The 14,180-nt window shown below is 36.5% G+C and overlaps 2 protein-coding genes across 2 annotated transcripts; both read right to left on the bottom strand.

Moving 5' to 3' along the window:
* Positions 1-7,018: 7,018 nt before the first annotated feature.
* Positions 7,019-8,238, bottom strand: LOC107407429 (deoxypodophyllotoxin synthase). Its single transcript, XM_016014712.3, has 3 exons — positions 7,853-8,238; positions 7,436-7,760; positions 7,019-7,264 (listed from the first exon to the last, which is right to left on the bottom strand). The coding sequence occupies exons 1-3, from the start codon at positions 8,236-8,238 to the stop codon at positions 7,019-7,021; spliced, it is 957 nt and encodes a 318-aa protein (XP_015870198.3).
* Positions 8,239-9,804: 1,566 nt separating this feature from the next.
* On the bottom strand, positions 9,805-12,558 carry LOC132800700 (uncharacterized). Its single transcript, XM_060814928.1, has 4 exons — positions 12,302-12,558; positions 12,073-12,177; positions 11,767-11,893; positions 9,805-10,128 (listed from the first exon to the last, which is right to left on the bottom strand). Exons 1-4 carry the CDS (start codon positions 12,556-12,558, stop codon positions 9,805-9,807), a joined length of 813 nt encoding a protein of 270 aa, XP_060670911.1.
* Between the last annotated feature and the right edge of the window lie 1,622 nt (positions 12,559-14,180).

Here is a 14,180-nt window from a genome sequence, read left to right as displayed (position 1 = left end):
TGAGTATTTCAAAAACTTTAACTCTATTTGTGATAATTTATCTGCAATTGGAAAACCAGTGAATGACTTGGATAAATCCTTTCATTTATCTAAAGGATTAGGCCATACTTATCAAGATTTTAGGTTGGCGATGTTGTCAAAGCCCTCATATCCAACATACACGCAGTTTATTCTCTCTTTAAGGTCTCATGAACAGGCTCTAAGTAATTTTTCAGAAGAAAAACAGGGCCTGAATGAAGAATATGCATTTGTTGGCTAAAGAAGTCGTGGAACAGGAAGAGGACGTGGTGGCAGATTCAGTTCCTGTGGAGTGGCTTTGGACCTGCAAACTTCTCTGTGAAAAATTGTGGAGGTTTTAGTCCTACAAACTTTTCTGTCCATAATCGTGGAGGAAGTCACTTTTCAACACAAGGTCGTGGTAACTATTTTTCTCGTAATATAGCTCCTGCACCAGTTTCTAATATCACTCAGATCCTGAAATCCTCTAAAAAAGAAGCAGTCATATGTCAAATATGTGGTAGACCTTATCATACTGCTTCCAATTGTTTGAACAGATATGATCCTATAGATGAACCTGGTGAACACCATAAAGCTAATATTGCCCATAAAGTTCAAGAAGAACCCACATTCTTTGCAGATTCTAGAGCTACATCCCACATGACTAATGACCAGGTACCTTATCAATTTCTAAACCTTACAAGGGATCAGATGTTATCTATGTGGGTAATGGGACAGCTTTATCAATTTCCCATATTGGAAACATTGCACTTAAATCTCGTCAGAAAAATATTTCTTTAAAAAATGTCTTGGTAGTGCCAAAATTGACGAAAAATCTACTTTTAGTTAGTAAATTGACTGATGATAATGCTTGTAATGTGGAATTCACCTCTTTTGATTTTTTGATTAAGGACCTCAACAATCAAATAATAGCCAAAGGGCATAAACAAGGTAGATTGTATGCTTTGAATGATGACAGCTACAATCAAGTGTTGGCAGCAATAAAAGGTGGAGGTGGTTCATCTGAAATATAGCATCTCAGATTGGGTCATTCAAACACTCGGTTCTTACAAATCTTAGATATAAATAAAAATATTTCTGTTTCAAGTTGGATAACAAATTCCTCTGTGTGTGAAAGTTGTCAGTTAGGGAAGCACCGTAAACTTCCTTTTGGTACTTCCAATAATCTTTCTACTGCTCCTTTGAATAAGATACACTGTGACCTATGGGGACCTGCACCTGTTTTATCTACTCAAGGTTTTAAATATTATGTTATTTTTATTGATGATTATAGTAGATTCACTTGGTTTTATCCTTTAGAAAGGAAATCAGATTTCTATGATACTTTTCTCAAATTTTAAAAGATGGTTGAAAATCAATTTGATAAAAAAATTAAAATCTTTCAAAGTGATGGTGGCAGTGAATTTCAATCACAGATATTTATATCTCATTTGGATCATTGTGGTATTCTTCATCAAATTTCTTGTCCAAGAACACCACAACAAAATGGTGTTGTTGAATGAAAGCATCATCACCTTGTTGAAACAAGTTTGACTATGATGTTTCATGCTAAGATACCACCTAAATATTGGGTAGATATTTTTTTGACTGCTACATATTTGATAAATAGACTGCCAGCTTCTTCTTTAAAAATGGAAATTCCATATAAAAAATTATATGAACAATTGCCACATTATATGAGTCTTCGAGTTCTGAGCTGTAGATGTTATCCATATCTGAGACAATCAGAAAATAGTAAGTTTATGAAGAAAACTTATCCGTGTATTTTTATTGGCTACAGTCCTTCTCATAAGGGGTACAAATGCTTGGATCCAAAGACGAATAGAGTATTTATTTCAACGCATGTTGTATTTGATGTAACATTATTCCCTTTCAAAACTAATATTTCTTCTATTTCACCGGAACCTCTTGAACTGACCACTTTCTTTAATGTTGATGAGTGGTATGCCACACCCAAGGACCAAGGCTCACACGACACTTAAATCCAAAATTGGTCACCCAACCCCTTACCCAACAGTTCATACAACAAGAACTAGTCAACAGCACCTATATTACCCACCAGTTGTTGTGATGAGACAACCCACTTACAACCTGTCTTCTCCTCCTCGCCTACCAAGCTGCTACCCTCCATCCCAATCGGTCCCCACTCAAACACACACCCCCATGTCACCTACCTCCTGTTGCACTACATCACAACCGGTCCCCACTCACCCACAATCAATTTTTGATCAGGTGCCACCCTCACCTACAACACCAAACTCGAGCTTCTCTTCTCGTGACTTCTCACATATGCCAACCTCTCGTTTCTCTCAAACTCACAGCCTCACATCCCCACAGTCTCCTACAACCATCACAGTTCCTCTTAATCCCACTCAAGACATCTCCCCTCAATTATTTCTGGACTTAGATTTCCCACCGCTACCATCTCCTTCCCTTCAACCTTCCATTCAACCTCATCACCCCATGCTCACACGCCATTAGCTCAAACAAAACCCCCACCATATCATTGAGCTTCATCCTCATAATAACACCAACACTGCTATTCTCCTTGAAACAATCCTTGTCCCTTTCCCAAATCAGTCAAGACAGCCCTTACTCTCCTTGAATGGCACAATGCCATGCTTGAAGAATTATCTGCTCTTCATGCCAATGCCACTTGGGTCTTAGTACCTCGGCTGATGAATGTTAATGTGGTCGGTTCCAAATGGGTCTACTGTGTGAAATACAAAGAAGATGGTTCTTTGGATCGTTATAAAGCACGCTTGGTGGATAAAGGTTACACGAAAATTGAAGGACTTAACTGTGATGAGACTTTTAGCCCGGTGGTGAAACCCACTTCTATTCGGTTGATCATATCCATTGCCCTTTCCTATGGGTGGCCAGTTAAGCAAATTGATGTAAAAAATGCCTTTTTGAATGGGCATCTTAAAGAACAAGTTTTCATGGAGCAACCTCCTGGATTTGTTGATCATACCAACCCAGATTATGTGTGCCTTTTCAAAAGATCTCTTTATGGCCTCAAACAAGCTCCTAGAGCTTGGTTTGATCATCTCTCACAATGCTTACTCGGCTTGGGTTTCCAGTGTAGTAAAGCTGACTCTTCTTTGTTTATGTTTAAAAGTACCACGGACATTCTTCTTCTCCTCGTTTATGTCAATGATGTTCTCTTGACAGGTTCTAATGCTTCTTTACTTGCTGCTTTGGCCACCCGCTTAAACACTGATTTTGCTCTAAAGGATCTTGGTTCTCTTCGTTATTTTTTGGGTATTGAAGCTCGGCCTTTTTCTGGTTGTTTGTTCTTATCTCAAACCAAATATGCTCATGATCTTCTACAGCAGGCCAATTTGTTAGGCGCTGCGCCCATGGCCACCCCAATTTCTGTCAAACAAACCTTTCACAGCCATGATCATCTTCCTATCAATGCAACCGAATATCGAAGCCTGGTGGGAGCACTTCAATATCTCACATTTACACGGCCGGATATTTAGCAAGCTGTTAATCATGTGTGTCAGCATTTTCAAACTCCCCAACAGTAGCATCTTAGGGCCGTTAAGCGTATCCTCTGATATGTTTGTGGTACCATGGTCTATGGTTTACGTTTTTTAAAACAAAGCTCCAATTGTCTTCAAGGTTGCTTTGATACGGACTGGGCTAGCTACCCTTTAACCAGACGCAGCAGTACGGGTTTTTGCATTTACTTTGGTGCCAACTTGATCTCTTGGTCCTCCCAAAAACAACCTACTGTTGCTCGTTCAAGTATAGAAGCTGAATATCGAGCCACAGCCTCCGCTGCTACCGAACTCACTTGGATCTCTCACTTACTGCAAGAAATCGGTATCTCGTATGATAGGCCACTGAAGCTGTATTGTGAAAATCTTAGTGCTCTTCATCTCACCATCAATCCAGTCTTTCATAATCGAACCAAACACTTTCATTTAGACTATCATTTCATTCGAGAGAAGGTTGCCTTTGGAGAAATTACCACCCAGTACCTGCCATCTTCTTCTCAGATTGCAGATCTGTTTATAAAAACTCTCAGCCGTTCTCAATTTCTTCATTTTTGTGGCAAACTGGGAGTTCACAAGATCCCACTTGCCAGTGGGGGATGATAAGCTGACTGTGCTGCAGCCATGTCATCACATAGCCACATCATCATACAATCTGGATCAACAAGAGTCTACTTCAAACAAATCACCTCCAAGTGATAAAAACAAAACTAGTGCAGGATAAATGTTATCACCGATAAAGCTGGTGTAGTTGGTGTAGTTATTTGTCATTGGTAATCCTTATTTTGCCTTTTTTTTTTTTTTTTTTTGTAACTAACGTATGGTGAAATACTTGTATAAATAATGCTGTAAAAGTCAATATTGTAAGCAAGAAAGAGTAGTAAACAGTTAAGTAATACAGTATACACAAAGCACATTTTTTGTTCCTTTCTTGTTTTTTATCAATTTCTTATATAATATATCTCTTATATAATTGATATCAAAATTTGATTAAAAAACATATACGCAACTTCGTGTGTGCCATTACTTATTGGTTTTGTTGAGGTTTAAGATTTCACCCAAAAGATTAACACAATAAGAAGAGTACCCCGAACCTCTCAAACTAAGGACTACTTGCCCATTCCATTTTGGCACCCCTTCAAATTGACAATCCTACAATCCAAATTTTGTCACCATCTCATTGTGATCTCCACCACGGCTATGTGGCCTCACCGCATCACCTAGGGAGCTTCAATAGCATGGTCCCCTCCATGTGGTAATATCCTGCGTAATCTCACTCAAAAGTACCGACTAATTAGTTAGCTTTTGGATTGCTAATATTCTAATACATTAGTAATTCAAGTTGACTTTCCTTTTTCTTTTTTCTTTTTTTCCCTTTAAAAAGAAAAAAGTAGATATTCCAGCTACCATTTCTGAGTTTTATGTATGACTAGAATACAAATAAAATGCTGAGCATTTAAATCTTAATATATAAATTTATATAGATCTCTAACAAAATATAATATTAAAACAAATATTTTATGGTCCTGGTTATCCAAGGACCATGAGAAGAAGTCTACATTTGAAAAGAAAAATATAAGTTCGACCTTACGAGTGACTTAATTTTATGGATCAATTGATTTATATATATATATATATGTTTGCGTTGACTAGAAAACACAAAAGGCCTTTGTGGGATTATTAGCCTTGATTTCCTGATTGGCATTACTGGAAAAGGCAAATAAACCAAGGATGGTCAAATGGCTTAAAGAGTATATGCATGTGACCTGATGAGTTGAATGAGTATGTGACTGATGTGTGGGACTTATAATAATCCCATCCACAAAACAAAAGTCGATCCGATCTAATATAGCATGTTTTAATTCTTCTAAATGAGGTAATTTTACTTGCAATATCATGTATTATTAAAATATTAATTTCAACATCCCAACTTTTTCATCAAAATCCCCCATTAAAGTTTCCTTTTTTTTTTTCTGTTTTTTTCGCCTAATGTCTAAGAGTGATTGTTTTTAAATTTTTCCCCCTTTAAATTTTTCACCCAAAAAAATAAAAGTACCTTCATTTGTTTTTTTGTTTTTTTTTTTATTGTTTTTTTAATTTTTCCCCCCTTAAATTTTTCACCCAAAAAAATAAAAGTACCTTCATTTGTTTTTTTGTTTTTTTGTTTTTTTTTTGTTTTTTTTGTTTTTTTTTTGGGAAAGAAAATGAAAGAAATAAATGTAGGTAACCAAACAACAGAAAACAGAGTGCAAGTTGCAGAGTGCTTTTCAAGGTGGACTTTCACTTATCAAACACTTTCAACATGAAGTAATTAGGTAGAGTGCTTTTCAACATTATTAACTACAAAGAGGATACATCTTTAAACTTAGACAAGAAATTTAAAGCACAACTCAGTAATAACATTTAATTTCTTGGTGCAGAAAAATGAACAATATTGCGGTATCCTATTTCAACACTAGATCCAAATAGGATATTTCTATCGTAAATTTTTGGAGCAGAGCACAATGAACAATGTATAAATATTACCAAAAATCTTGTAATTAAAGGGTTATATTGCAGTTTAGGATTTAACAATTAAATATGTATGTGAATGTTTCTATTGTTTTAATCGATCGATCTGTATGAAACAAATTAAAGTTAGTAAAAGCAAAGCAATGCTGCTTTATGAAACATACAAATTATTAATTGCTGGCCGGCAAACTACATTTTGGTTCAGAATCTTGCATACATAATAATCAATTCTTATTTTGTCATTTTATGGCCAACAATGTTTTAAGCCTTGACGATTCTATCTTTGAGATTCTATGAAAGACAACTGTCATACCGAACTCCATTGGCAACTTGAAGTTTTTTCTTTACCTTAATTTGTCTTTCATAAATGCCAGATTCATGACCTAATAAGTCTTTGAGTTTTCTCTTTAATTTGCAAATTAAAGTGCTTGAATTAAGTGAGTTTTTCAAATATATATCTTCATTTTAGAGGGCCGAAAAAAGAGAGACTACTGACAGTTGAAAGTACAATTAATGGCAATAAAGTTCAGTAACAGTATTCGTACGTAGGCTTTGGTTTGGTGATAAAACCAATGAGAAAAGCTTCTCTCCTCCAGTTGTAATGTTGATTAAAAAAAGAAATATTGGTTCAATAACTTACATCAAATGAAAACTGGCAGCTAAGAATAGACAATTCTGTTAGACAATAGATATATAGTTCTGACCTGAATACAGAGAGGAAATAAAGCTTGGCTTTCAGTAAATAGATCTCTAACAAGAGATATTATTGAAATATAAATTTTAAGATAGTGATACACATTTTCATCACACATTCATCGGGTACATGCATCAATTATATATATAGTCAGTCTTTTATAAGGTCGCTTTTTCTTTTAAAAAAGAAAAATTCAACAACCATTTATTAAAAAAAAAAAAAAAAAATTGACCTTGTAAAAAACTTAATTTGTTTGGCCATAAACTGATTAACATTTGCTTTGTGGTGGTTAGACACCACAAAAGGTCTTGATAGGATTATTTAACCTGGTTGCCAGATCAGCATCAAGGAAAAAACGAATAAACTCAGGATGATCAAATGGCTTATATAGCAATGGGTTTTTATCATCTACAAGTTCTTCTGGTACTTGTATGACTCCATTGTTGAAAGTAAACAACCCTAGTGAGTATCTTTCCCCACTTCCTGACATCGTCACTCGATGGTTGCAAGCTTTTATCCTGTCATTGCTCCATACCTGATTCATAAATTAACCAATTAATCAATAATTAATATATCTCAAATTCATTAATTAAATATATGCTTACATCGACCAATCTTATAGTTTTAAAATAAAGACTTTGGGTTGTGAACCATCAATTCGACTTGAAGTGAACCTGGCTATATATATATATACGCACACACTTACCTGCATTGCTTCGCTAGCCAAGAACACAAAGTGTGAAGGTTGGGGTTGAATTGCAATCCAGGTTCCATCCTTTGCTTGTACCTCCAATCCAGGAATATCAATCTGATGAACTATAGTTGCAAAGCTAAGGTCCTTATGGGATTGAAACCTTATATTGGTCGTTAAACTAGCATCCTTAGGCTTCAATTTCAGGAATCTAAGAACATGACTATTGGAAGCAGCAAAAGAGGCATAGTGTTTCCTTGCACCATAGCTTTCGAACACCATTTCATAAATGAATTCAATCAAATCTCCTAATAACTTGGCATAAGAATTAACAACTTCGCTGCAGAAACAGTTCAGTATTAATTTATGCATTCAACATAATTTAATTAATTAAAAATTAAAAAAAAAAACACTAACTTTTTTATTACTTACCAGAGCTGGTCCTTTCCTGCAGGCCACATGAGATTCATGAACTTTTGAGTTTCTTCCAGGGATGTTGCATTGTCAATGCCTAAGCCTTCAAACCTTGGCATATTCGGATCTGAAGGTCCAGTATGGTAACCGCGGTAAGGTACATGACTAGTATTTTTCATTTTGATTTCTGTTGGAACCTCAAACATATCCTTGGTTTGGCTAAAAATTTTCTTGGAAAGCTCAGGAGAAAGTTGATCATATTTTGCTATGAAACAACCATGATTCTCTAATGCATACTGGATTTTATTGCATAGTGAAAGCCAAGAAGATGAAGCTGCAAGCTTCAATTCTTCCTTCGAAAAATCTATAATAGGAATTCGAGGGAGCTCTGTTTGGGAACCCATTTTTTTTTTTTTTCACAAATAACTGTCTTCAAAAATTAAAGCTAATTAAGCGATGGATAATGCACTTTGGTCTTGTATTCTCTTGCTATTTATAGAAGTTTCCACATTTTTCTTTTCAATTTGTTTTTGTCAATAATAAAGTAGTTGATGACATATATATCAAAATGAAAAAGAGAATTTCTTAATTTCAAGTGGCACCAAATTAAATCAGGACAGAATTTCATTCAAAGGATTTTTTAAGACATGCATTAATTATATCGAAACCTTGTGCTACACAGATAGCTCCAGCCTAATTAATTTTGAAAAGACCAAAGTAATCGATTTTGCCAAAATCCAATAAAGAAAAACTAATATATGTATACATACATATATATACACACACATATATATATCTTTTGATGAATTAGTCGCCACTACAAGACACACTATCCCTCTAAATCTCTTTATATGAACTGAATGAAGATGCTTTGCTTTGTTTTTGTCCACCCTTATCCATGTTTGGCTTTTTTAATCCCAACCGTAGATCATCGATTTCATGATTATTATCAAACCACTTCATCAAAAAATAAATTACCCAAAACAAAAAAACAAATTCAATTTAAACATATGCTGAAATATATTTAAAGTGTTAATATAACAGTCATACACAAGCAGACACATACACACACACAAAAAGCAGAATGTCTAGGATTTATTTTTTATTATTATTTTTTTTCCCCTTCAAAATCAATTCATTTTGTCACCACTCCAAGACTAGCTCCCTCTCCTCATATAGCTCTCAGGTTAATATGCCAAATTAGTTAGCGTAGTTTAAAATTCTCTTGGACTTATTGATATATAGTTTTGACCTCAATACGTAGAAAATACAGAGCGTTTCTTTCTTAAAAGACCAAAGTAATGGATTTTGCCAAAATCCCAATAAAGAAAAACTACTATATATATTGTAGAGATTCAACCTGTGTATAGCAAGCAATATATATATCCACGAGCAGCACACAATCTACAAAAATCCACAAAAAAGCAAATATAGATGAAATAGAAGATGTCATAACAAACCCATATGAAAAATCTAGAGAGAGAAAGAGACAAGCACATAAATATAAGAGGAGAGAGAGCGAAAAACACACAAATGTTTTTACGTGGTTCGATCAAGGTGATCTATGTCCACGGGCAAGCAAGAAGATGATAATTTTCATTATCTTGAAGAGATTATAAGCTTAATCACCAAGAGCATGGTACCATTGATGGGATTTTAAAGAACCCACTGTTTCTCTATCTAAAACCAGTAGAAAAGTCCCCTCATCTGTTCTGGCTAGAATTCCTAGGATAACATATCATTAAAGAAGGGCAAAATCATAATTTTGTTTTTTTTTTGTTTTTTTGTTTTTTTTTTTCTCTCTTCTCTTGCTTTCTTCCTCTTCACTTTATCACCAAACATCATCCCATCAACTCCTCATGTTCATCATTAATTTAGAGTCACAAAAACAACATTTCTTCACCTTGACTCTATATTTCACAAACTCTTCAAATACTTCCCATCACTCCTTGCTTGCACACACATCCTCGTCATTTGGTTTGCACATTGCTTAGACTCATACAAAGCCTAAGCTTCTTTGTTGGCACTATCTTGGTCAACATATTTGCTGGATTCTTTTCACGCGCAATCTTCACCAAATCCACTTCATCTTTGTCAATTAATTCTCGAACAAAGTGGTGCTTCTTCTCGATATGCTTTGCACGATCCGAGAAAGCTTGATTCTTTGCCAAGCAGATTGCACTTTGGTTGTCACAATGCACAATGACTTGGTTTTGGGGAACACCAAGCTCATTTACCAACCATTTTAACCATAATGCCTCCCTTGTTGCTTCCGTTGTAACACTCCGAGTACACTGAAAATTTCTCAAATTTAACCAAGGTTGACTGGGTTTGACAGTTGTTGACGGGGAAGGGGGCAAATGTTAACTTTTTGCTCCTGGTGGAATTTCACATTGACTGAGGTCCCGTTAAAAAGCACACATTGGCACGAGTTCATAGAGTAGTAGCACGTCGAAAACGGAGTTACGGTTTGAAAGTTATGAGCAAAACAATTTGAGGTCCAAATTGTCTAAAAGTGTCGGGTTGACTTTTTATTTTTGGGGATATGAGCTTTGACTCATGTACAGATGTGAAGTACTTGTCGGTATGAGTCCGTAGACAAGCGGCACACCTGATGTGGACATTTCGTTGAAAAGTTATTGATCTATAAAATTTTTAAATACAGTATTATTTTATATTATTTTTAAATATGTTAACAGTGTGCCACGTGTGACTTAAGAAAGGGTGCCATGTGTCACAATGAGGAGATGCCACATGTCAACCATATTAAATACTATATTATCTTAATATTATTTATTTATTTTATTATTTTATTATTTTTATTATTTTATTATTATTATTATTATTTAAAAAATTGTTTGGTATTGATTCATTAAGTTTCTTTTATTGTTATATTATTAATATTATAATTGTGTGATAGATTGGGTCACTCACTGAGATGATTAGCATCTCATGTTTTTAAATTCCATTCCCCTAGGCCCAGGTTGGGAGACGTTGATCGTCCGGGGCGAGCCCGATGTCTCAGTTCATTGCCGAAAGTCCAAGAAGTATTTCCGCCCTTTTTCCTCTCCATCTTGTATTGCTTCATCTGTCATCGTATTAATTTCATAATTATTTGTATGATGCTCTATATACGGATTGGACAGATATTTGTTTAATTGCTTACTGATTCCCTGTTATTATTTTGGAGTGCTGTAAATTTGTGGAAACAAATTGTTGTAAGGTGGGAGGAATAAGGGAATGTTTCTAGAAGTGTTTTTCACGCAGGAAAAATTTTGTGGTAAGTTCTACCCTTAGAGGAGATGCCGCCGGATTTTCGGTTGGAAGGTTCGGTGGTATTTTCCTGGGATCAGGATTTGTCTAGGGTTCCAGTGAGGAATTTTAGATGGGTCCTGACATCCATGACCGCCATATATTCCGCTTCGGTACTTGAGAGTGCAACCACCGGTTGTAACGATGCTCTCTAACTAATTGTATTACCCCAAGCTGAAAATATATAACCTGTCAAGGACTTTCTCTTGTCTCGATCACCACCAAGGTCCGCATCACAATATTCGACAACACAATTACCATTACCATTGTTCTGATTAGATACAACAAACCAAAATCCATGGATCCCTTCAAATACCTTAGAATCCATCGCAAAGCCTCCTAATGTGGTTTGCCCGAATTACTCATAAATCTACTCACCGCACTAACCGCATGAGTGATGTCTGGTCTAGTACACACCATCAAATACATGATGCAACCTACGGCACTTACATATGGCGTCTTAGTCATGCTCTCCCTCTTTTGTTCATTTTTTGGGCATTGCTTGGATGACAATTTGAAGTGGGGTGCTAAAGGCACGATCACAGGATTTGCATTGCCCATGTTGAACCTCCCTAAGACCTTCTCAATATACTTCCTTTGAGAGACAAATATCTCCTTACTCTCCTTATCCGAAATATATCGATCCCCAAAATTATCTTGGCTTCTCCAAGTTCTTTCATCTCAAACTTAGAACTCATCAACTTCTTTAAATTATCAATCTCATACATATGTTTGCACGCAATCAACCTATCATCAACATACAACAAGAGATAAATGAACTCCCCATTCGACAACTCTTTGTAATACACACAAAGATCAAACGTGCTCCTCTTGAAGCCAGTACTAAGCATAAACGTGCCGAATTTCTTATACCATTGCCTAGGAGATTGTCTCAAGCCATAAAGGGATTTTTGAAGCAAGCATACCTTGGCACCCTTTGCATATCCTTTGGGTTAAGCCATGTAAATCTCTTCCTTAAGGTCTCCATGCAAGAATGCCGTCTTAATGTCCAATTGATGCAATTCAAGACCCTTGTGAACCACAAGTGATAACAAGATCCGAATAGAAGTGTGTCTCACCACCGGAGAGAATATTTCATTGAAATCCACTCCCTCCTTTTGAGTATAACCCTTTGCAACCAATCAAGCTTTGAACCTTGGTGCCTCAACTCTGGATACACCTTCCTTCTTCTTGAACACCCACTTGCAACCTACAACCCTTCCACCTTTAGGCTTATCTACTAACTTCCAAGTTTGATTTCTATGTAAGGAATCGATCTCCTCATCCATGGCTGCCTTCCACTTTACCAAATCTTTTGAAGCTAAAGCTTCCTCAAAAGTGTTAGGCTCCGAGTCCATTTCTTCCGCAACTTTGAGAGCATATGCAATACAATCTGCAAAACCATATCTCATCGGTGCCTTAGACTATCTCCGTTCTCTATCGTGAGCCAAATTGTAATCATGGAGGTTATCAACATTAACCACCTCCTCATCGGTATGATCAACTACCTCATCAACTTGTTCTTAAGCCACTTGTGTATCACGGTGCTCCTCATGAGTCACTTTCTTCCTTTAATTATCCTCAATCCTAAGATCAAATAACACCTTGACAACTTCACCTCCACTCGAAGATTCTCCATCCTTCACCAACCTAAGCATCTTCTTGAACACCACATCCCTACTAATCACACACTTCCTTGTATTCGGATTCCAAAGTCTATAGCCTTTGACACCTTCTAGGTACCCCAAGAAAATGTATTTCATAGATTTTGGATGTAACTTGCCTTCATTTACATGAACATACGAAGTGCAACCAAAGATCTTAAGATTACTTAAATCCGGTGCATGCTTGGACCACTTCTCCATTGGATTCTTGAACTCAATAGCACTTGACGAACATCGATTGATCAAGTACACCGCGGTATACACCGCCTCCGTCCATAAACTTCTAGGTAGCTTAGCATTGGAAAGCATACTTCTCACTCTTTCCAAAATGGTCCTATTCATACGTTCGGCAAGACCATTTTGTTAAGGAGTCATCCATATGGTCTTGTGTCTCACAATTCCATGCTCATTGTAATAGAAATTGAACTCCTCATTGCAATACTCGAGCCCATTATCCGTTCGAAGCTACTTCATCTTCTTTCTAGTTTGGTTCTCAACCATAACTTTCCATTCCTTGAACTTAGTGAAGGCCTCATCCTTGGTTTTCAACATGTAAACCCACACTTTCCTTAAGTAATCGTCAATGAGGGTCATGAAGTACCTACAACCACCCATTGAATTCGTTCTCATGGGGCCCCATACATTGAAATGAAACATAATCCAAGATCCTCTTAGTTTGATGCACCGCAATGTTGAACTTCACCCTAGCTTGCTTGCCATAGATACAATGCTCACAAAAGTCAAGTTTCTTTGCCTTGTGTCCACATAAAAGCCCTTGTTTACTAAGCTCAATTAGCCCTTTCTCGCTAATATAGCCTAGCTTTCTATGCCAAAGTCTGGTGTCGCTCACTTTCTCATTCACCGAGACCGAAGCTTCACCTTGAACCACACTTCCATCTAGCACATACAAGCTATTCTTCTTAGAAGCCTTCATCGCTACAATTGAACCCTTCAAGACCTTCAAAGTGCCTTTCTCGGCTTTATAACTATATCCATGCTCATCCAATGTACCAAGAGAAATCAAATTCCTCTTCAACTCGGGAATATACCGTACATCCGACAAAGTTCTCACAACTCCATCATGAAGCTTCAACTTTATCATACCAATCCCCTCAACATTGCAAACTGTATGGTTCCCCATGAGAACACATCCTCCATCTAGTTCCTCAAATGTATCAAAATAACTCCTTATAGGACTCATATGGAAAGTACAACCCGAGTCAAGTATCCACTCAACACCATTGTCTCGGTCAATTACAAGCAATTCTTTGGAGCTTTCATAACCTTCCGAGGCAACACTTGCATCTCCATCGGATTGCTTTCCCTTCCCCTTTCCAAGCCTCTCTGGACAATCCTTTTTGAAATGCCCT

This window comes from Ziziphus jujuba, chromosome 2 (assembly GCF_031755915.1).
Source record: "Ziziphus jujuba cultivar Dongzao chromosome 2, ASM3175591v1".
Taxonomy (NCBI): domain Eukaryota; kingdom Viridiplantae; phylum Streptophyta; class Magnoliopsida; order Rosales; family Rhamnaceae; genus Ziziphus; species Ziziphus jujuba.
The sequence above is the reverse complement of the archived record's forward strand: the minus strand, read 5'-3'. Positions and strand labels throughout refer to the sequence as shown.